Source organism: Pseudochaenichthys georgianus, chromosome 8, assembly GCF_902827115.2.
Source record: "Pseudochaenichthys georgianus chromosome 8, fPseGeo1.2, whole genome shotgun sequence".
In the NCBI taxonomy this organism is placed as follows: domain Eukaryota; kingdom Metazoa; phylum Chordata; class Actinopteri; order Perciformes; family Channichthyidae; genus Pseudochaenichthys; species Pseudochaenichthys georgianus.
Genome location: NC_047510.2, coordinates 219,540 through 242,500, shown reverse-complemented (window position 1 = coordinate 242,500; position 22,961 = coordinate 219,540). Strand labels below are relative to the sequence as shown.

The window sequence follows — 22,961 nt, the reverse complement described above, 5'->3', positions numbered from 1 at the left end:
CTCCTCGGAGACAATGTGAGGAACGGCCTCTCCCACTGCACCAAGACCTGTGAGGGAGAAGTACTCGCATCGGGTACTTGAGTAAAAGTAGAAGTACCAGAGAATACTTCACATTCAAAATGTTCCTCAAGTGAAAGTAGAAAAGTATTCTCATCTAAATATAGTGAAAGACAGTAAAAGTAGTGATTGTTTGATTGGTCCATTTCAGAATAATATATATGATATGTTTTATAATGATTGATCATGAAAGTGTTCTCAAAGCTGGTGAAGGTGCAGCTAGTCTGAATGGCTTTGTAGACTGCAGGGTAGCTGGTGGATTTACTCCAGGTGGAACTAAGTCTGATTCAACACTTGGTTATATTTCACAGCATTCATCCAGATCTGTGAAGTAACTAAAGGGATTAAATACATGTGGAGTAGAAGTACACCATGTACCTCTGATTTGTAGTAGAAGTACCAAGTAGCATTAAACATGGGAATACACAAGCAAAGTACAAATATCTCAGCATTGTACTTAAGTACAGTACTTGAGTGTACTTAATTACTTCCCACCTCTGCTCCCTGTCCCTTTCTCTGGGCTTCCGTTGTGTGGAGAGATCAGTCTGGTTTCTTACCCTGGACACATCGAGCATATTGAGGCTGAGGCTGATTGGCTTTCTAAATCATTATCCCACTGCGTGTCCAACACGTCCTCCAGCTCTCTGCCTTTACAGACACTACAGAGCACCTGCTCCTGTCACTCAGCAGGTAGCAGGCGGTGAGGGGAAACAAGTCACTGACAGTGTCAAGTTCCAAAAGGTTAACTAATCTACCTCTCAGGTGGTTCTCAGAGCAAGGTGTTCCTCTCACTGCCACGCCCACCTGCGAGAGCAAAGGAACGCCCTCTCTCTCTCCTGCCACGCCCACCTGTGAGAGCAAAGGAACGCCCTCTCTCTCTCCTGCCACGCCCACCTGCGAGAGCAAAGGAACGCCCTCTCTCTCTCCTGCCACGCCCACCTGCGAGAGCAAAGGAACGCCCTCTCTCTCTCCTGCCACGCCCACCTGTGAGAGCAAAGGAACGCCCTCTCTCTCTCCTGCCACGCCCACCTGCGAGAGCAAAGGAACGCCCTCTCTCTCTCACTGCCACGCCCACCTGCGAGAGCAAAGGAACGCCCTCTCTCTCTCCTGCCACGCCCACCTGCGAGAGCAAAGGAACGCCCTCTCTCTCTCCTGCCACGCCCACCTGCGAGAGCAAAGGAACGCCCTCTCTCTCTCCTGCCACGCCCACCTGCGAGAGCAAAGGAACGCCCTCTCTCTCTCCTGCCACGCCCACCTGCGAGAGCAAAGGAACGCCCTCTCTCTCTCCTGCCACGCCCACCTGCGAGAGCAAAGGAACGCCCTCTCTCTCTCCTGCCACGCCCACCTGCGAGAGCAAAGGAACGCCCTCTCTCTCTCCTGCCACGCCCACCTGCGAGAGCAAAGGAACGCCCTCTCTCTCTCCTGCCACGCCCACCTGCGAGAGCAAAGGAACGCCCTCTCTCTCTCCTGCCACGCCCACCTGCGAGAGCAAAGGAACGCCCTCTCTCTCTCCTGCCACGCCCACCTGCGAGAGCAAAGGAACGCCCTCTCTCTCTCCTGCCACGCCCACCTGCGAGAGCAAAGGAACGCCCTCTCTCTCTCCTGCCACGCCCACCTGCGAGAGCAAAGGAACGCCCTCTCTCTCTCCTGCCACGCCCACCTGCGAGAGCAAAGGAACGCCCTCTCTCTCTCCTGCCACGCCCACCTGCGAGAGCAAAGGAACGCCCTCTCTCTCTCCTGCCACGCCCACCTGCGAGAGCAAAGGAACGCCCTCTCTCTCTCCTGCCACGCCCACCTGCGAGAGCAAAGGAACGCCCTCTCTCTCTCCTGCCACGCCCACCTGCGAGAGCAAAGGAACGCCCTCTCTCTCTCCTGCCACGCCACTCAGTCTTTGCACTTGGCTCTGAGATGGAGTCTCATTTACTTAAAGAATTGTAATCGCTTGTATTGGCAAATAGGTTTGCACATACGAGGAATGTTCTCTTCTTTTATGCATTTTAACAAAACAGAAGACATTTTTTTTTAAAGAAATAAGAACTTTATGTAGCAGGCACATAGTTAGTCCATACTAAACCACGTAATTGCATTTTGTAGATTGCATTGGTGTCCACTCATCAGGCCATGAGACAATAAGGACGCATTCCTAAAGATATCCTCATTCACTGCTGACAGCTTCACACTGTCAACCAAGCACACACACACACACACACGCACACACATGCACACACGCACACGCACACACACACACACACACACACACACACACACACACACACACACACACACACACACACACACACACACACACACACACACACACACACACACACACACGTAGGTGCAGTGTTGGAATCTGAATAATGCAGCTCCACCCTCTTCTTATTCAGTTGTCTGCTGCTGTGATCTCAGGTATCTGGCCGGCTCTCAGGCCGGGCCAGGCTAATGAGATCTGAACATGGCTATCTCCTGAAGCTGGGGATTAGTGCCTCTCTGTGCACCCAAACAATAAAGTGAAAGGCTAGTTTAGGCCTGTTACGGTTTACTGTTATTTGAAGGTAGTAAACAAGGCGGGTATCCAGAGGAACTGTTTGAAATCAAAGTGCTCTCCTTTGGCCGACAGGGCTCAGAGCCTCCAGCAGAGATGTAATGGATCAACTAATGAACGTAGCGACAAACAGACGCCCAGGAGACACAAACAGACATACCAACCTCGAAGAGGCACACAACAATCACAAAAAATCACAACGCTGTTATGAAAGTTTCTCTGGTATAAAACGGGTGATGTTGGCATAGCAACCGAAGCTAAACTGACTACTTGCATCCGATAGCTGCAATAATACAAAACAACACGTCTGCCTCTCTCCACAATGATCGATAACAGTGAACGGATGGTCAAAGTAAGGTACAGATAAACAGAATCACACGAAGCCTGGTTAGTGCTGCCTGACTTTATAAAGTGTGTTTATAAGCACTACTGCTTGTAGGCAGGCTGACAGTCGACCCATGTTCAGGGGAGGTGGGTTTAGTTTCCTGCACGCCTCGACGTAAGCGACGCCACCTCTTAGCTCCGAAGCTCTTGCCTCTAGACCGACAATTTTTTGGAGCTGGAAGTGAACCCGATTCCGGAGCTAAGAGCCGGCGCCGCTGCGGTGTGAACAGGAAAAACCGGCACCTTTCAGCTCCAGCTCCGAGCCGGAGTTTTATATAGGTATGGCCCTACAATATATTATTCAAATATAGCATGATTATGGGCTCAGAACAGTCTCATAATACACACAAGCACACAGGAGGATCCACACTTGTGTTTTTCAATGCACACACATGTATTCCGTTTCATAAACATGTAAATAAAATCCAAACACAGAAAAAAGTTTTACATGTGTATTTTTGATCCTCACATATTTGTTTTCCGTTTAAATCCTCTGCACCTGCAAACACAAACCGCTCTCTGTGCACGGATCGCTGGGCATTCGTGTGTGGGTTTTTTGAGACTCTCCTGACGGTCAGCCGATTCGTACTTGTAATTCTTTCTATCTATAGCCAATCAGATGTCTCCTCAATTCGAAGCCAATCACATGAGCGCGCCCCCACGAGGGTAGATTTCTTGCGTTCATGACGTAGCGCTTCATGTACGCATTTTGCGCAGTCCGGAGCTGACAGGTCCATGGAGCCTGCCTGCAGGCGCTAATCTCAGGACACCTCCACTCTCAGTACAGCGCCACTTTCCGAACAGGAAATTCACGCAAATACAAGCCTTTATATTATTAAGGTACAGCGCCACTTTCCGGACCATTGATGAATGCTTGTGTACACAAAAACGGAAGGCAAAACCGTTTTAAATGTGTGTTTCCTGTATGGCGAATACAGCTGCTTTATTTATGTCTGCATGAAGTTGTTGTGAGTGTGGAGGGAGCAGCTACAGGTTAGCTTAGCCTAATCGATCAGTGCACTACGAAGCCAGTGCTAGACAGTGACCTGTCAACGGGGGGAGCCCCGCCGGTCATTATCGGCCGATACTCACTCTTAATAGTTTGATCGGTGCTCTCTATAAAGGCCGATCAGGAGAGCTGGATCTGATCGATATGGACATGAACGCGAGTGAAGTGTAACCGGACGCGAGAGAGAGTTCAGATCAGCTGCTGAGTCTGACGGAGACACGCAGCTCTGCATGATCACCTGAAGCTCCGCCCTCTGTTTAGCGAGCTGACCGGACTGCGCAAAATGCGTACATGAAGTGCTACGTCATGAACGCAAGAAATCTACCCTCGTGGGGGCGCGCTCATGTGATTGGCTTAGAATGAAGGAGACATCTGATTGGCTATAGATAGAAAAAATTACAAGTACATTACATTGGTAAGTACGAATCGGGTGACCGTCAGGAGAGTCTCAAAAACCCACACACGAATGCCCAGCGATCCGTGCACAGAAAGCGGTTTGTGTTTGCAGGTGCAGAGGTTTTAAACGGAAAACTAATATGTGAGGATCAAAAATACACATGTAAAACTTTTTTCTGTATTTGGATTGTATTTACATGTATATGAAACGGAACACATGTGTGTGCATTGAAAACACAAGTGTGGATCCTCCTGTGTGCACGTGTGTATTATGAGCCTGTTCTGAGCCCACACGTGATAGGTCCACTCCAAATGACCTTCAACATATTTGTGTTATTTCTTAGTTTCTCTTAGAAAGTTGTGAAGGAGAGCAAACGGTGCTCCATATTAACCCTACACGCTACTCACTGTGACTGTGACACACCCGTCAGCACATGGCACACATTACACTGAGGGAGGATTACGTCCGCTGCATGACACGAGAATAAGACCTGCTCAGTTAGTCTGTTACCCTGAGGAGCCCTGCGGCCTGCAGGCGTCCTAAGCTACCAGGCAGTGGACACGGTGGGTCGTTATCTGTGAAGAGGGCCGGGCTCCGAGAAGAAGCCAAACTGTGACTCAAAGCCATTAACAGCTATAACGTAGATACCATGGGGACACACTCCAATGAGTCATCTGGACCCATCTAACCTGCTACGGGTGTTCTTATTCAAACACAAGCTGTGGTCTTTCTTAAGTAATAGTGTTTTATTGTCTTCATTAAATATCATGGAACCTCAACTCTTTTTTGGAATTCATCAAAGTTTTAATTACATTTGTACTTATTTTCCATTTAGCCAAATGTAGCAACTTCATTTACTGGACCTTTAGCCCCGGCAACAGAAAGTGTAACCGACTCTGTGTTTGTCCTGCAGCGCTCCGTCCATAGAGCTCAGCGCTCTGATCGACAAGCTGCAGAAGAATGCTGACAAAGTGGAGAACAACAGCTATGACATCGAGCTGAACCTCAACAAGGTACAGTGCGTCTTCCTCACAGATCTGGCAACACAATGTGAGTGATGTGTGTGTCAACGCGCGCGCGCGTGTGTGTGTGTGTGTGTGTGTGTGTGTGTGTGTGTGTGTAGGATGTGAGTAAGATCAACGAGGGGAAGCAGCCTCTGTACCAGGATGACACCAACAAGAGGATTCTGGTGTCTCTGGACCTGCTGAACGGGCTGGACGACAACGCGGTCAACGCCAAGCGGCTGCAGCACCCCCAGGCCGAGATGATCGAGAAGGAGTGAGTACTCCCCCACCTCAAACTATACTGGACCACGTAGGGTTGGGGGGTTACATTCAAAATGTACTCCGTTACAATTACTAGTAACCTGTGAAAAAAACAAATCTGAGTATCACGATATAAAAGTAATGTCACCTGAAAACTCAAGTTACTTTTGGATTCCCTCGATATCAAATGCAATGCAGATAAAGAAATATATAACCAGTTGCTTTTTGCTTACTTTTTTACGAAGCAAAAAGAACATCTAAATAGTGAGTCTACCTTTAATATATAATTCTTTATTAGAAAACAAATTAAAACATTGTAATAATAATAATCCCCATTTAAATACAATGTATGTAACAGTTGCCTTTTTTGTATCCTGATGACTTCGCCCGTTACATGTCGTCTGTCACTCCCCAGGCCTGGTGCTATGCGACATTACACATTACTATCCAGATCCCGACTCCATTTATCCAGCTGCTGCACTTAAAATAAAGAAGTAAATACAAAGATAAAATACAATAAATTGAATATAAATATTTATATTGAAGTTAAAATCTGTATATAAGTGTGACAAAGTGGAAGGATTGAGACTGAGAGCACTGTAGATATCCCAGACAACAGATACACGGAGAAGAGATGCTTTGCACCGAGTGGAGACACGACCTCTGAAGGCCTGGTCCTCTGAAGGCCTGGTCCTCTGAACCAAACAGCTATCTGAGAACTGACAGTAACATGGAAATAGTATTGTGTGTTGAGATAGAAAGTGAGTGCAGCAGAGCGGCTAACGCCAGAAGACCGCTGTCAGCCTAAATGAGCCAGCTGTTAGATGGGGCTTCACATTGTTGGACATGATGGACAGAAGGAACTGTTGGTCTTTCAGTCAGTGCACACAGACAATATAAGGCTGAAGAGGAAAAGAAAACATTGTGCTGTGTGTGTGTGTGTGTGTGTGTGTGTGTGTGTGTGTGTGTGTGTGTGTGTGTGTGTGTGTGTGTGTGTGTGTGTGTGTGTGTGTGTGTGTTCAGCATGAGGCAGCTGAGAGAGAAGGTGATGAAGCTGAAGGAGGACCACGACCGGATCTACCACCTGACCCGTACCGAGGGCCTGCCCAGCATCAACTGGGGCAACATGATGGATGAGAAGCTGGTAGGAAGCATGACCTTCATAGAGGTCACTCAGGACTAGAGGACAACACCTCTTGTTCCACAGTGTCTTGCTATGTCGTCATCTGAACCATTTCCTTGTGTTACCTTGCTGTTTCTTTTGAGTCATTGTTTCAAAAGGATGATCCCGCCCTCTCATAAGAAGAGAGTGAATATTGGATTGAATTCATCAGTTGCACGCATCGAGACTCTAGATGAATAATAGTGGTGCTTGTGTCTTTAAGTAGCTGTTTCCTAACATCTTAGCGTTACACTTCTGCACTGTCGATATGCTTGGCAATTTAAACATTATTAAAAAAGGGAAGTGAGCATGAGCCAGACCAGAGGACTCACGTGCTGTCTCCCTGCTCAGGACAACCTGAACAACAAGGGCTTTGGCCAGGACCTGCCGTCGGTGGAGAACGAGGTGGAGGAGCACAACATCTTCCACAGCGAGGTGGAGGCTCTCGCCCCTCACATCTCCTCCGGCGGAGACAAGGTACAGCGCTAGACCCTCAGAATACATACATGCTTCATAGTGTCCCACTTTGTTCAAGTTATCTTTTACAATGTTGTCCCCTCTTTTTCTTTGTTTGCTCAAATGTTTCTACATTACTTAAGTATTGCTACTTCAAAATATATAAAACATGTAAGAATTATAACTATAACTGTGTTGGTTGATTCAAAAATATAGTTTGAGATGGATATTATATGTTGCCTTATTTATTAGAGTTTCAAAACGTACTGTAATGCTAACTAAATAATATTAGCAACATATTATTTAACAGTAGTTTGCAGTTTGAAAGGTGCTCTGACCCTCCCCTGCTCACTCTCCTTCTCCCTGTTTCTGCAGGAATACGTCAGTAGCCTCCAGATGAAGTACGCCAAGCTGCTGGTAAGTAGATACCCCACACACACACACACACACACACACACACACACACACACACACACACACACACACACACACACACACACACACACACACACACACACACACACACACACACACACACACACACACACACACACAGACAGACAGACAGACAGACAGACAGACAGACAGACAGACAGACACACACACACTGGATCCAAACTGCTGCTCTGCAGATAAGAGAGTAGTACAGACATACTGGATCCAAACTGCTGCTCTGCAGATAAGAGAGTACTACAGACATACTGGATCCAAACTGCTGCTCTGCAGATAAGAGAGTACTACAGACATACTGGATCCAAACTGGTGCTCTGCAGATAAGAGAGTACTACAGCCATACTGGATCCAAACTGCTGCTCTGCAGATAAGAGAGTACTACAGCCATACTGGATCCAAACTGCTGCTCTGCAGATAAGAGAGTAGTACAGACATACTGGATCCAAACTGCTGCTCTGCAGATAAGAGAGTACTACAGCCATACTGGATCCAAACTGCTGCTCTGCAGATAAGAGAGTACTGGCTGAAGGGGAATATAGAGTGGTCCCCTTTTTACCAGGATGCTGTTTGTCCTTTCAGGTGAAAATGTCCAATTTTAAAAAGATTCAAAACTGTTTAATATTTACTGGTTTGAGTTACTTTTGCTTTAACGAACTTCCATAAAACTTAGCTCTACTCATGTTGTTAAATATTGACATACCATTTGTTATATTAGAATGTGTTAGCTTAGCACTGTAGCATCCAGGGAATGTGAATGTGTGTTCTCGCTCTTACATTCCTTCCTCTGTCAGGCCAGCTCCAGCAGCCGGCAGCGCCACCTGCTGGGCCTGCGGGACTACATGCAGCGCTGCACCAACGAGCTGTACTGGATGGACCAGCAGGCGGAGGAGAGGGTCAACTACGACTGGAGCGACACCAACCTCGACTACCCCGCCCGCCAGAGGCAGTACGAGGTAGCCACACTTCACAGCTAGCTACACACTAACACATACAACATGTGATCCTCTGTTTACTTATCTGCATTGCCCCAACAGAACTTCATTGGTAAATGTCTTGAGTCCAAAGAGGCCACCATCACCAAACTGAACGACGACGGAGAGAAGCTGATAGCATCGGACCATCCAGGGAAGAACGTCATCGAGGTACAGGCTCAGCAGCAGAACCCATCATGTGTATTCTCAATGCTTCCCTTTATTCCCCGTATGATGGTACAGACTTCTTGGACTGTTTGTATTTATGTATGTTCAGAGGCCTTGTGAAGCTGACAATTGAGTGGCCCGACCAAGCAAGGAGGCAGAGCGTCCAAAAATACAACCCGGTGTGGGCATTTATTAAAACACGAACACATTACACACACAGCCTCAATCCTGCTGCTGCTGCTGCTGCTGTTCACGTGAGCCCAGCCTGCAGCCACCAGGATCTCACACACACTCCCTGCCTCCAGCAGACAGGGAAACAGAGCCTCAATACACACACTCTAATCAGCCACTAGACACAGGTGAGGGGGAGGAGACAACACAGGGCACCAGGTGCACACAATCAGCAACAGACATAGGGGGAGGGGGAACACTTTTCAAACACAAACTTATAACTGAACAGAAGTACACACATACAAACCCAACTAAACGCAGTCAGCACTTAAACAATTACTGCCACTTAACGCTATGATGTCACACCCCCACATATTATGTGCACCCGGATTATTCTTAACGCTGTCGTTCTACCCCAGCATAAGCACTAACTCCCCTATCTTGTCAGGCGGAGCCGAGGACCCGACCAGCACCTGCCAGACCACATTTCAATCAATACGGTTTAATCCTTTAATAAATACTATCTCAATAATTAGTATAAATTATATAAAATGTGCAAATAGGCCATGCCAAACGGTACTGTGCAATCACGCTAATAAAGTGCAAAACTGTTCACTAAAGTGCTGAGTTACCAGGCCCGAAGCCGTCAGTCCACAGTGACGAAGTTACCGTCGTCACTGGCCCTCAGACTTAAAGTCTCATCTAGGTGTCGTAGGCCATGTGACCTAAAGCTGCTACATGGTCAAACGAGAGGAGTTCCAACGGTGAGGCCTCCATGTTGGGATGGGGGGGGGGGGGGTGGAGAGGTTCAGGGACAGGGCCTTCAGAGGTCGCGTTAACCGAATATGTTCCGTCTATGACGAATTTTTTTTAACAATGACGGACAAATCTGAAAGCAGTCCGTCATTTTGACAGATTAGAACAAACTCGGAACAGCGCCAAAGCTTCCCCGCAGCGAGGCTCCGGTGTTACGCCGTGTTATGCTCGCCCTCCAAGAAGGAAATGATACCGTTTCCAAACCTAACTGTGCCGTACAGATCATTGAAATGTCTGTGAGTTTACGCTCCCGCGAGGTGCAGCAGCCATGCATAACACGGTGCATGTGAACTGCCCCCTCCCCCGTTGACAGTTCACGAGCATGTTCCCCCCCCCCCCCCCAGGCCGACAGGTAATTGACGGCCAGCGGAAAAAGTCTAGCGCAACCTCTGGGGGCCTTAGAGGTGATTGTAGTCCGGCTGCTGATTGTTGATCCCCACAGTCAGCATTGTGTCGCACACAGCTCATGGATGACATTGAGGTGCTTGAGCTACCCATTCGCTGAGTCATAACTCAATTCTGAACACACGTATATGATTAACATATTTTGAGAGACTTAAACTTTCCCAGAATGTATTCCTTTTGAAGTTAAAAAACTTACATTTTAGAAGTTGCCTGAGAATCATTAGTATGGAGGTTATCCAGAAATACTTCTGTACATCCCTGGGTATACAGCTTTATGCCAAAATTAAAGTAAGACAAAGAACGATATTAGGAGTCACGCAATTCAGTAATGTTGTTTTTTTTTTGGGAGGGGTGTGTCACGATCTGTCTGTGTTGTGTTTTGTCTTTTTCTGTCTTTGGTTTCGTGTTTTATTTTGAAAAGTCTTCACCCCCTGTCTTGCCTGTTGCTGTCTGTCTGTGTTCCCTCCTCCCTGATGACCCGATTGTGTTCACCTGGTGCCCCTGTGTTCCCTCCTCCCTGATGACCCGATTGTGTTCACCTGGTGCCCCTGTGTTCCCGCCTCCCTGATGACCCGATTGTGTTCACCTGGTGCCCCTGTGTTCCCTCCTCCCTGATGACCCGATTGTGTTCACCTGGTGCCCCTGTGTTCCCTCCTCCCTGATGACCCGATTGTGTTCACCTGGTGCCCCTGTGTTCCCTCCTCCCTGATGACCCGATTGTGTTCACCTGGTGCCCCTGTGTTCCCTCCTCCCTGATGACCCGATTGTGTTCACCTGGTGCCCCTGTGTTCCCTCCTCCCTGATGACCCGATTGTGTTCACCTGGTGCCCCTGTGTTCCCTCCTCCCTGATGACCCGATTGTGTTCACCTGGTGCCCCTGTGTTCCCTCCTCCCTCCTCACCTGTGTCTTGTTTGTGTGATTAGTCTTGTGTGTATTTAAGTTCTGGTTTTTCTGTCTGTCTTTGTTGGTTCATTGTTTGTCGTTGACTGTGTTCACAAGGTAGTGTTCTGTTTGTTCCTTAACACCTGGAAATAAAGGTATTGTTTCTGTTTATTCTGCATTTGGGTCCTGCCTGCTTCACTCACCCTAACAGGGTGGAGGTGTTTGCGAGTGGGATGTGACTTCAAAACCGTTTACTCCAAAAATAAAGTGTTCACTTAAATTTGACTGATCACATGCTCACACACATTCTGGTTTTCAGGCTCATACGGAGGCTGTGCACGCTGACTGGAAGGAGTATCTGAACCTGCTCATCTGTGAGGAGAACCACCTCAAATACATGGACGAGTACCACAAGGTGACACACACACACACACACACACACACACACACGCACAAACAAACAAACAAACAAACAAACAAACAACTAAAGCTCATCAGTGTGTGTGTGTGTGTGTGTGTGTGTGTGTGTGTGTGTGTGTGTGTGTGTGTGTGTGTGTGTGTGTGTGTGTGTGTGTGTGTGTGTGTGTGTGTGTGTGTGTGTGTGTGAGTGGGTGTGTGTGTGTGTGTGTGTGTGTGTGTGTGTGTGTGTGTGTGTGTGTGTGTGTGTGTGGTGTGTGTGTGTGTGTGTGTGTGTGTGTGTGTGTGTGTGTGTGTGTGTGTGTGTGTGTGTGTGTGTGTGTGTGTGTGTGTGTGTGTGTGTGTGTGTGTGTGTGTGTGTGTGTGTGTGTGTGTGTGTGTGTGTGTGTGTGTGTGTGTGTGTGTGTGTGTGTGTGTGTGTGTGTGTGTGTGTGTGTGTGTGTGTGTGTGTGTGTGTGTGTGTGTGTGTGTGTGTGTGTGTGTGCGCAGTACCACAAGGAGGCGCGGGACACTCAGGACCTGCTGAAGAGAATGGACACGGAGCTCAGCCAGAAGTACAACCCGGAGTTCAAAGACGTGTATCAGATGGAGGGTCTGATCAGAGAGCTGGATGTGAGTATCTCTCCAGACAGCTGTATTAGAAGCATGACTAGAAAGCTGAAATATAACATTTTCAAATTTAAACATATTAGGAACTCATGAACCATAGAAGCATCGAAAACCTTTTTGCATGCCATGATACTATCACATGTTCACTACTGTATAACCTGCTGGTCCCAAGCAACTAAGACTGCTATGAGACCACCTGAGGGTCTTTATAAACAAGCCTTAACGGTTATGGATAGAAAGTCATTAAAACACCATCATTGCAATATACTGTCCAAATACAAACTGTTCAGTTTTGATAGTCTTGTTCTACTTTCCAGAGTTCGATTGGTATTCAGAATCATTCACAATTCTACAACACCACGTTGAGGGGCTTTTTTCAGCTTCGCCGTGAGCAGAGTTTCAGAAACTCCAGATCTTCATCAAATGCAGATCTGACCTCCCTCTGAGGCGCACTGCCTTTGGACCGTCAGCATTTTGGTTTACGGCCATCGAGCACTGGAACACTCTTCCAGTTGAACTTAAACCCTGCACTGATTTTAACTCGTTTTCCTACGGTGCAAAAAAATGATATTAAGCAACCAGTCATGCCAACATGAATTACACTGTAATCTGAGTTCTTTTATTTGAACTGTATCGTCATACTATCTTAGATATTTTATTTAAGTGTACTAAGTGTTATGTTCGCAACTGGAATTTAAATCAGGCTTTGTAATTGTTTGACTGATAGAGATCATGCAATGTTATTGTTTGTTTATTGATTGTTATGAACCTGCCTGAGGACCACAGATGGAAATGAGCTATTAGCTATAATCTGGCATATTGCATCTCTTCTCTTTGCTGAGATTAATGTTTTTGTATGCATGGTCCTTCTATAAATAAATAAAAAATTAAAAAGCAAAAGAGAAAGATCAGACATGTATTTTGGGCCTAAACCATTCAGCGCTTTATAAACCAGCAGCCGTATTTTGAAATCAGTCCTTTGACACACAGGAAGTCAGTGTGAAGACCCCAGAACTGGACTGATCCACTTTCTTAGTGTTAGTGAGGACTCGAGCAGCGGCGTTCTGAATCAGCTGCAGCTTTCTCATATATTAGTGAGACCTGTAAAGACACCATTACAGTAGTCGAGACTACTAAAGATTATAGTATGGACAAGTTTTTCCAAATCCTGCTGTGACATTATTCTTTTAATCCTAGATGTACATGAAATATGTATTAATCTGTGTGTGTAGGACCAAGCTAAGGCCATGGACCACTTCGATGACCGGGTGAAGGCTCTTCAGAAGCGCGGCCTGCAGGTTTCGCCTCTGAAGTACCGTCGGGAGACCCCCCCGAAGATGCTGCCTGTTGAGGCCCTGTGCGAGTTCGACACAGATGATGTAAGTCGTGTGTTGTTGGAAGCTAGTGCTAATCATTTTGGAGTCTGAGCTGCCATTATTTGGCAATCATCGCTGATTCGAAGTGTGAGAACTTATGGTCTGCATTATAAATATAGATAAAGTTGTAATCATGAAACCAGACTGTCAGTCCCCCTTTTCATCACATGTTGGATGCACCGTTTAGTTCAATAGAATCGGGAGGGATGAACCCCTCTGTAGTGGTCACACACACAGCGCCCGGGGGGGGGGGTCCGGTGCCTTGCTCAAGTTGCTTTCAGACCAAAGAGAAGAGGTTTGGATGTTTGGGTTACCTTACAGTTTAAAACAGCATTTTGAATCCTCTTTGGAGGAAATGAGCATTATTTCATTATTACATTATTTCCTTCATCTTTGTCATCTTGATGCGTTTGCATGCTTCGGTGACCCTTATCTAACCCGTGAGGATCAGAGCAGGGGACTTCAAGTCTTCTCTCTGGAGCAGAGCAGAGGAGGCTGTTGACCTCACTGAGTTCTTCTTAACACATACATCCATTTGGTCAGGGTTATAAAGCTTTGACTTGTTGTCCAATCACGTGTGGATACTGACGCTTTGCAGAGGGAGAGTCCTCGCTTTCTTAAAATATAAAAAAGCAAGGATTCAATAGAATGTGGGTTTGTGTTTCAATATAATTGATTAGTTCAATATCTTCATTCATTTATATTACTCGGTCTTTTTTTAATTGTTGTTGATGTTGAACATATCTGACTGCCTCTTTTAGAGGGTTTTAATTCAATTCATATTATTAATACGTGAGTTTAAAAAGGATTAGCAGCGTTAATGTTGAGAAGGTTTTCAGATGTTCTTTTCCTGTAAAGAGTGCACACCAGTCTGCCAGCCTGTGTGTGACTGGGAATGTTTAAACTACATTTGATGTCCAGTAGCCGATGATAGATACTAATAGTCTGATGTACACAGGGGGCGATTTTGCGTGGGGAGAGGTACACTCTGCTCCGGAACAACGGGGCCAAATGGGACGTGAAGGACGCTGCTGGACATCAGCTCACAGCCCCTGCCGTCTGCTTCATGGTCCCCCCCACCGACCCTGAGGCAGTGGCAGTCTCTGACAAGTGAGTGTGTGAACAGCATTCTCATTAGGACATACTCCTTTAACCAGGCTCCTCCGAGGCTATAAGTGTGTGTTGTGTGTGCAGCCTGGCTGGCCAGCAGAAGAGCGTGAAGCAGAGGATGTCCGGCAGCAAGACCGTTCTGGCCAAACACTTCGACGAGCTGCAGAAGGCGAGCGGGACCGGCACCACAGGTACAGGACATTCTGACGGACTGCAGCTGCTAGGGAAACATGTTTGCTTTGTCTTCAAGATGATCCCCGTGTAAACTCTCATTTATTTATTAATATAAATCATTTCATTTGACACGGTGCTTATACGGTTTATATCCCTCTATGAGAGAACCAACAACAAAGGCACAGGGTTTGGCCTATGTGATCTTTAAGATTGAGACGCTAACGGCAAGCAGGTTCATCATTTGTATATAAATGACTAACACCTTGACGCCTTGAAGCCTTTAGGAAAACATTTTTTTGTAACTATTTCAAGATAATTAAGTTCCAGCCAGAAACATAATAAATGACACGGATAACATAGTGACGGGTTGATTGGTTAGATCATAGAGCTTGTAATGTGGCGTTAGCATTAATACTATTTTCCCCAATGAGTGACTGAGACCTGCTCACTGGTTGGTGAAGATTACGGGGCGGTCAGATTACATTTAGTAGAGAAAAGATCCATCACAGGCTGGAGACCTCGCCTTCTTACCTTCGTTAGCTGTAGTGGAGGAAAACGTATTCGTATTCTTCCATTATGAGTATACTGTATACTACTACTAAAATCATGGTTTTAGTTACTTGATTATAATGTTGGATGGTTTAATCTATAGCAAATAATCATTGTGTGTCAAAATCATATATATATATATATATATATATATATATATAAAGTTATTAGCAAAGAAAACGTAAAATAAATGTAGTGAAGTAAAAAGTACAAAAGACCGGCGTCGAAAATGTAGTATAGTAGAAGTATAAAGTAGTATAACATTAAAATACTCAAGTAAAGTACAAGTACCTCAAATGTTTACTTACTGTTAGTATAGTACATTACATTACATTACATTGCATTTAGCTGACGCTTTTATCCAAAGCGACTTACAATAAGTGCATTCGACCAGGAAGACACAACCTTGACGGCCCGTCCACACAGCGGCGTGCGCTGACGCTTGCCGGCGGGCGTGTCTGAAACTCGACCAACAACCAATCACATGAATCTCCCGCCCCTGACACACAAGCAGCGGTTTGATTGGCTAGAGCTTGTACTGGCATATGATTCGATTGGCTGACGCTTCTGCCGAGGCGTCAAAAGTTGAACATTGCTCAACTTTTGCAGCGAGCCACGCCAGCTACGCTCCACGTCGCTTCCCACGATGCATTTCGGCTAAAAGTGACGTCACCCCATTCAAAGTGAATGGGGAAGCGTCAACGCACGCCGCTGTGTGGACGGGCCGTGAAGAAAACAGAATCATAAAGTACATCAGGTTTCATAGAGCCAAGCATTTCAAGTGCTACTCAACTGGCTTTAGATAAGCCAGTCCTTTGTTAGTATATAAGTGCTTTGTTAGTATATAAGTGCTTTGTTAGTATATAAGTGCTTTGTTAGTATATAAGTGCTTTGTTAGTATATAAGTGCTTTGTTAGCAGTTCTTTGTTAGTCATTCTTGAGTAAATGTACTTAGTTACTTTCCACTGGTGCACGCTCAGATGTCCTGCTTTGTGAGGGATTATTATTACGGGAATGTACCATGTGTCAGACACAGGCTTCGTATGTTCTGCTGTCAGAGCGGCCCCTCACCACGTGTGTGTGTGTGTGTGACTGTGTGTGTCCTCAGATAAGCAGGAGCAGCAGTGCCGCCAGCTGATGGCCGGGATGGACAAAGTGGTGAGTGAGCTGGACAAACAGGAGAAGGCCATCCAAGCTCGTGTTCGCCCCCCCCTGGAGCAGACCCGGCCCCTGCAGGACAGCGCTGACCGCCTGCAGGATATGAGGGTAATGCATCCTCTCAAATGTCTCCTTTCTCAATTCAGCTACCAAAGCCAACAGAGAAGGGCATTTATGCTTTGAGATCACTAAAGACATTTCCCTGCAGGACATCGCTGCTGCTGTCGGTAAGATCGAACCAGAGAAGTCCTCCAAAGTGCAGGAGTCACAGAGCTTCCTGGTTTCAAACCCCACCTGTGCCAGCGCTCCTCAACTTCACAGCAAGGTGGACGAAGCCAACAAGAAGTTCTCCAACATCGAGCTGCTCCTGCAGAGCTCTCAGGAGAAGTACGTGTCTCATCTTCACGTAGCAATCTGCCTTCAAACATTCAAACAATTGTGTACTTAACATTTTGTGCAACTTACCTTTATCTCAGACTGAAACATTCCAACCAGCTGGAGACTTCTCTTCAGAATGCAAAGACTCTGCTGTCGTCCTACGAGAACAAGCTGGCCAGAGAGGAGGTGGCTCCTTCTGACATCTCCTCCCTGGAGAAAACCCAGCGGGAACTTGGGGTGAGATGGCTCTTGCAGACGGTGGAGCACATTACAATGAGATCCACTTTGAAATGGAAAGGAAGAATCCCAAGTCTTTGATCTCTCGCAGAGTTATGAACCATCACACTGTGGCAGGTCTTCATTCACTCTGGAGCTGGCTATAGAGAGCATGCTTTGTTTGTATAACTGTGGCCCTTAATGGATTATGGTCCCTTGTGGCTTTGTGGCTTATCAATAAGCAAAGCGGGCAACGGTCGTAGCACTCTATATATATATATATATATATATATATATAGGCTATTACAATATGAACTCAAATGGAACCTGCATAAGGTTGTCTTAGATATTGTACCATGCTATCGATCCAATCCCCCCAAAACACAATGTAACAAACTAGTTATAAATAGACAGAAATATTATTATAGTTTAGATTTGACTCTATACTTAAATACACTGCGTGCCTCCATACATTTTATTTTTGGATCCTGAACGAGCCCGCCGCCAGAGCGCGTCTCCCCGTTGCCTGCAGAAGGAAGCCATGCACGCAACGCTCTCTTTAGCGCCAGTCGACTTGCTGCTGCTTTCCTCCGTGGTGAAACACGGGGTGTCGTGCTGCCGGACCGCACCGGCACTTCACACATTGCAGTACCCATAAGGAGCTGGACACATGCCGCAGTGTTTGTGTGGCTGTGTCTTTAGCTGAAAGCCCAGCGGCGATCTGCTCATCTCAGCTGGCCATCTGTGTGTTCTGGAGAATCACAGAGCGGACGGCCGTCATTATTATCATGCCGTTTAAACCAATTATTTAAATTTGTTTTAACCGCATCATGTAGGTCGCGCTGACAGGTGAAAGAGGTCCACACACTGCTTCCCCCCCCCCCCGTTGACAGTTCACGATTGTCGGCACACTGATCCCAATACAAATTTTGAATGGCATTTCATATCAAAAAGGTTGCCGACCCCTGGTCTAGATGAATGCGACGAAGCAATTCATGCCGTTTTATTGTTTTTAATGTTGAGATGGCAAGTGCAACAGGTGAAGATGATGTTGTTGCGGAATTGTTGTGAGAACCCTTTTCAAGACGACAATTCAGTGAAAAGACGGGCATTATAACGGTGGGGGGGGCGGTTGTGTGTGTCTACAGAAGGCCCAGTTGCGATAGACACGGCTCACCACTGTATTCACACTGCCTTGTTACTCCGGTAGGATATTGCTTCAGACCTGCGGACCAAGAGGTCAGTGATCGCTGAGACGGAGCAGAGCCTGCGCCTGGCCAAAGGCAGCTGTGACACCATGGCAACTAGATTCCAAGAGCACTGCCCCGACATCGAGAGGCAGGAGGCGGACGTCCAGAAGCTCAACAAGCGGTTCAACAATCTCAATAGGCAGACCGACACCAGGTGAGAGGCTCAGGGCAGAGTTCACAAAGATCTGTGCATCAATAAATACTGAAAGAAATACTGAGCATGAATGCATTTCATAGACTCATAAGACCCTCATAATAGTCTCGTGTGCGGTGTGTTGCAGGTCTCAGAGCTTGCAAAGAGCCAAGATGTCTTACGGCAATTACCGCAATGATTATGACAATCTGAACAACTGGCTGTCTCGTGTCCCAAACTACGAGCCCAATGAAACGGATGACCTGAGACATGTGGAGACCAAGCTGAAGAATCAGAGGGTAAGACTGATGAGCAGTGGGAGATTCATTCTTATATACACATGTCCTGGTGTAGACATGTTGTGTCAGTGGTGCTGTGTATAACGACTTCTGTCTTCTACAGAACTTGCTCTCTGATATTGCCAGAAAAGAGTCTGAATTGAACAACGTGTCAAAAAATGCCCAGCTCTACCAACAAGCTATCAAAGTGAGATATTTGTTACCAGCACATCACTACATTTAACTTGCAGAAATACAATAAGATGTTAATTGATGGTTTATTCATTTTTCTTTGTAGGACTACGAGAATGAAACGGAGAAGTTCAGATCCATCCTTGACCTTGAGGATGGACTTGTTCCTCAGACGTACAAGAGGAACAGACTGGAATCACCTGCACTGATAGTCAAGGCAGAGGTGAGGCACAGCATCAGATATGTCTCTGTCACATCACTCAGAACATCGTGGTTAGGTGACATGAACGAGTATAGTACACCGTGAAGAGAAACATCCTGTCCCCGTCTTCTTCATCCACATGCATGAGTAAAGAAGACAATCACAGCTGTGCTCTTTCTCAGGATGGATTAGCCAGTGAATCCACACACACATTAAAAGGGGCACTTTAAATGTGGTATTGCCCCACAACAGCACCCCCACCCCCCACCAAAAGACCGGTGTAGTGAGAGAATTATTATAATAAGTAGAGATATCCTCACCCTAGTGCTCACTGTCAGTGTTGTCCATGTTGTTCGCAGGAAGCTGCTATTGAGGCCAAGTTCACTGAGGTGAATGCTGTGAACAAGCAAAGGCTTCAGAGTCTGGAATTCACTCAAGGTCTTCTCAACCAGGTGAAATATTTTAACAATATTGAAAACAATAATAATAATATTCATGATCATTTGTAAATTGTAATCACAACATAAATAACATTAAAAAGAATAACTACAATGAATTATTTCCCCTCCTTAGCAACCTGAGATCTCTATGATCCAGGTTACAAATGTCAAGTCAGTCAATTCTTCTGTCTCGGGAGAAGAGCCATGGAGAATCAAGAAGCAGCTGGATGATGAGGTCCAGAGGAGGGAGCAGCTCGAGAGAGAAATTGAAACTATACAGACTGACATATATGTCCTTGAAGGACAGAAGCCCCAAGACACAATAGTCAAGAAGGAGCTTATCAAAAAGGTTCCTGACCCCCAGCTTGATGAGGACGTCCATAAGGTCCAGCAGAAACTCTCAGAGGAGCGCCGCACTACCCACGTCATGGAGAATGACCTTGAGGTACTGAAGCTGAAGCTGCGTGGCCTCGATACAGAACTCAAAGAAGGGGCACAGCAGTACACTGTCAAGGAGGTCCTGCGTATTGAGAGAGATCGTGGTCAGGAGGAGGAGATGCGCAAGCTTCGAGAGGAACTGGATGAGCTAAGAAGGAACAAGTTGATGAAGGACAACGAGCTGATTCTGATCCAAAAGCAGGTGACGCTCCTGGCTGAGGAAAAGAACAAGGAACAGGAGGTCATCACTGAAGAGGAGGTGATCAAAGTCCAGAATGATCCCCAGCTTGAGACAGAGTACCGAGTGCTATTCGACAGGAAGCAGAAGGCCATAGACGGCAGGAAGCAGCTGGAGGATGAACTCCAGTTTCTTCAGGAGAAGCTCCGAAGGATGGAGAAAGAGAAATCAATGGCAGAGGAAAAGATTTCCATCAAAGAGGTTCTGAAAGTAGAGAAAGATGTGGTCTTTGAAAGAGAGGTGGAAAACATCAGGAAGCAGTATGAAGATGAGAAGGCCAAACGAAGATCCTCACAGCGCGAAAAGACTGACTTGCAGAGGAAGATCAGCAGCCTCGAGGAGGAGAAGTCTAAGGTTGTTATCCAGGAGAAGATGCGGGAGATCGTCCGCCCAGATCCCAAGGCTGAGAATGAGGTGGCCAATCTGCGGCTTGAACTTGTGGAGCAGCAGAGGCGCTATAGGGATTCAGAGCTCCAGATCAGAACCCTGCAGGATGAGCATACCACGCTGAAGAGCCGAGGACCTCAAGTGGAGATCAAAGAGATCATTAAGGAAGTCATCAAATACAAGACGGACCCGCAGACTGAGCGGGAACTGGAGAGACTTCGCAATCAAATTGTAGATAAAACCCACCAGACTGAGAAATCTGAGATGGAAATCCGCCAACTGCGTGACGAAATTCAAAGATGGAAGGACACCAAACCTCAAGTGCAGACCAAAGAGGTGGTCAATGAAGTGCTGCAGTACAGAGAAGACCCTAAGACCAAGGAGGAAATTGAAACTCTCAAAAGGAAACTGGCTGATGAACAGAAGAAACGCCTTGACCTTGAGGGAGAACGGTCAGTTCAAGAAGAGAAGATCAGACTGAGGAAAATTGATCTGTCTCAAGTCCGTGAAAAGGTTGTTCAGCAGGAAGTGGTCAAGATGGAAGAAGACCCTATTCTCAGATCAGAGTGCAACACCTTCTTACAAAATATCAACAATGAGCAGAAACAAAAGGACAGCCTGAAAACGGAGCTCTACCAACTGCAGAGACAGAAGGCTGATCTGGATCTGCAACTGGAGGAGCTGGAACGTGAGCGGAGGGCAAGGCGCGACGCAGAATTGGAGATCCAAAGACTTCGTGTCACACTTAATGAGCTGGAGATCCGCGACAAAGAGAACCGTGAGAAGGTGACGGTCAAACAGAAGGTAGTCTTGCAGCAGGACCCCCAGCAGGAGAAAGAACACTCCATCCTCAGACTACAGCTCGACGAAGAGAAGCACAGACGCACTCTGCTTGAGAAAGAGCTGAATGTCCTCATCCAGCAGCAGATCACCCTGGAGAAGATGGATGTGAAGGAAAGAGTCGTTCGCACGGAGAAAGTTCAAGTAGAAAGGGACCCCGAGGCTGAGATTGAGATTGAGAATCTAAAGAAGACTCTGGAAGAAGAGAAAAGAAGAAGGAGAGAACTGGATCAGGAGTTTACCACCCTCACTTCTCGGTTCTCTGATATGGAGTTCTCAAGCACCAAATCTTCAAAAGAACTGCACTACATCCGCGATGAAAGCAGTCGTCTGCAACAAGAAAACCAAAGGCTCCAGAATGAGATCCGCAAGATTCGCTCAGAGATCGATATCACCAGCAAAGAGACTAGGCTCATCACAGAGTCTGCACCCAGGGATGATGGAAAGAACCTGGAGCTGAGGCTTGATTCACTACAGAGAGAACTAGCGGAGCTCCGAGGCATTACCACACAGAAGGACGAGGAGGTCGAAAGGCTTCAGAAGAACCTGGTGGCAGTGAGACAGAGGAAGGAACAGAGGGAGAGCCATCTCCGTAGGTCTATCGTGATCATTGACCCCGACTCAGGCAAAGAGATGAGACCAGAGGAGGCCTACAAACTAGGGCTGATTGACTGGAAGATGTTTGTCAACCTGCAGAGCCAGGAGTGTGACTGGGAGGAGATCTCGGTCAAGGGCCCCAAAGGAGAATCCTCAGTTCTGCACGACAGAAAATCAGGGAAAAAGTTCTCCATCGATGATGCGTTGCGTCTCGGGCATATCACAAATCACCAGCTTCAGCAGTACATGAACAAAGAAATCACCATCCAGGAGTTTGGTGTTATGGTATCGGGCAAGATATAAAAAATATTTCCTCAGCGTCATCTCTGTTTGAACCATCTCCTTGTTTTTTATTGTACTTCCCATTGGCATTACTTTATCTATGATTACTCAATAAATGTATTTGCTAATGCATATATAATGTTATGGTACTGGAATAAATATAAGGATTGATATAACTATACTGACTTCATAACATTTTGGATTTGCTCAGCTGGGTTTAGATTTATTACACTGGGTACTATGGTAAATCATTTTTATATTATCAGGATTAAATAATGCCATTGAAATGTGCATGGGTACTAAATGTTTCATTTATTCGTGGGGTTTTCCATGGTCTACTGTATTTGCTGTGTGCTCTGTAAGCTTCAATAAAGTCAAATCAAACTGCAAAAATGGTATGGATTTTATGTGTGTGACTTAATTATTGTGAAACATATGAAAAGATTCTAATGCTGTTACAGAGAAAAATTGCATTTGATTCTTTATGATATATATTGACGATGGCTGTCCAATGCATTGTATATTTATAAATGGAAGCTAATGGTAATCCTAATA

At 46.2% G+C, this 22,961-nt stretch overlaps 1 protein-coding gene across 2 annotated transcripts in view; it reads left to right on the top strand.

Moving 5' to 3' along the window:
* The window catches only part of ppl (periplakin), a 23,542-nt gene extending 743 nt beyond the window's left edge, over positions 1-22,799 (top strand). Inside the window, exons 2-22 of one of the 2 annotated variants that reach the window (XM_034088649.1) lie at positions 5,306-5,405; positions 5,516-5,670; positions 6,681-6,801; positions 7,171-7,296; positions 7,651-7,692; positions 8,520-8,681; positions 8,763-8,870; positions 11,462-11,557; positions 12,049-12,171; positions 13,401-13,547; positions 14,503-14,654; positions 14,739-14,845; positions 16,486-16,643; positions 16,744-16,922; positions 17,012-17,150; positions 18,340-18,533; positions 18,661-18,811; positions 18,915-18,998; positions 19,089-19,205; positions 19,544-19,636; positions 19,758-22,799. In XM_034088649.1, coding sequence (XP_033944540.1) covers positions 5,306-5,405; positions 5,516-5,670; positions 6,681-6,801; positions 7,171-7,296; positions 7,651-7,692; positions 8,520-8,681; positions 8,763-8,870; positions 11,462-11,557; positions 12,049-12,171; positions 13,401-13,547; positions 14,503-14,654; positions 14,739-14,845; positions 16,486-16,643; positions 16,744-16,922; positions 17,012-17,150; positions 18,340-18,533; positions 18,661-18,811; positions 18,915-18,998; positions 19,089-19,205; positions 19,544-19,636; positions 19,758-22,427 — 5,224 coding nt within the window. In that variant the 3' untranslated portion in view covers positions 22,428-22,799. Of the gene's footprint in view, positions 1-5,305; positions 5,406-5,515; positions 5,671-6,680; positions 6,802-7,170; positions 7,297-7,650; positions 7,693-8,519; positions 8,682-8,762; positions 8,871-11,229; positions 11,298-11,461; positions 11,558-12,048; positions 12,172-13,400; positions 13,548-14,502; positions 14,655-14,738; positions 14,846-16,485; positions 16,644-16,743; positions 16,923-17,011; positions 17,151-18,339; positions 18,534-18,660; positions 18,812-18,914; positions 18,999-19,088; positions 19,206-19,543; positions 19,637-19,757 lie in introns of those variants that run through there. The other variant, XM_034088650.1, reaches the window with a different exon arrangement.
* Positions 22,800-22,961: the final 162 nt, after the last annotated feature.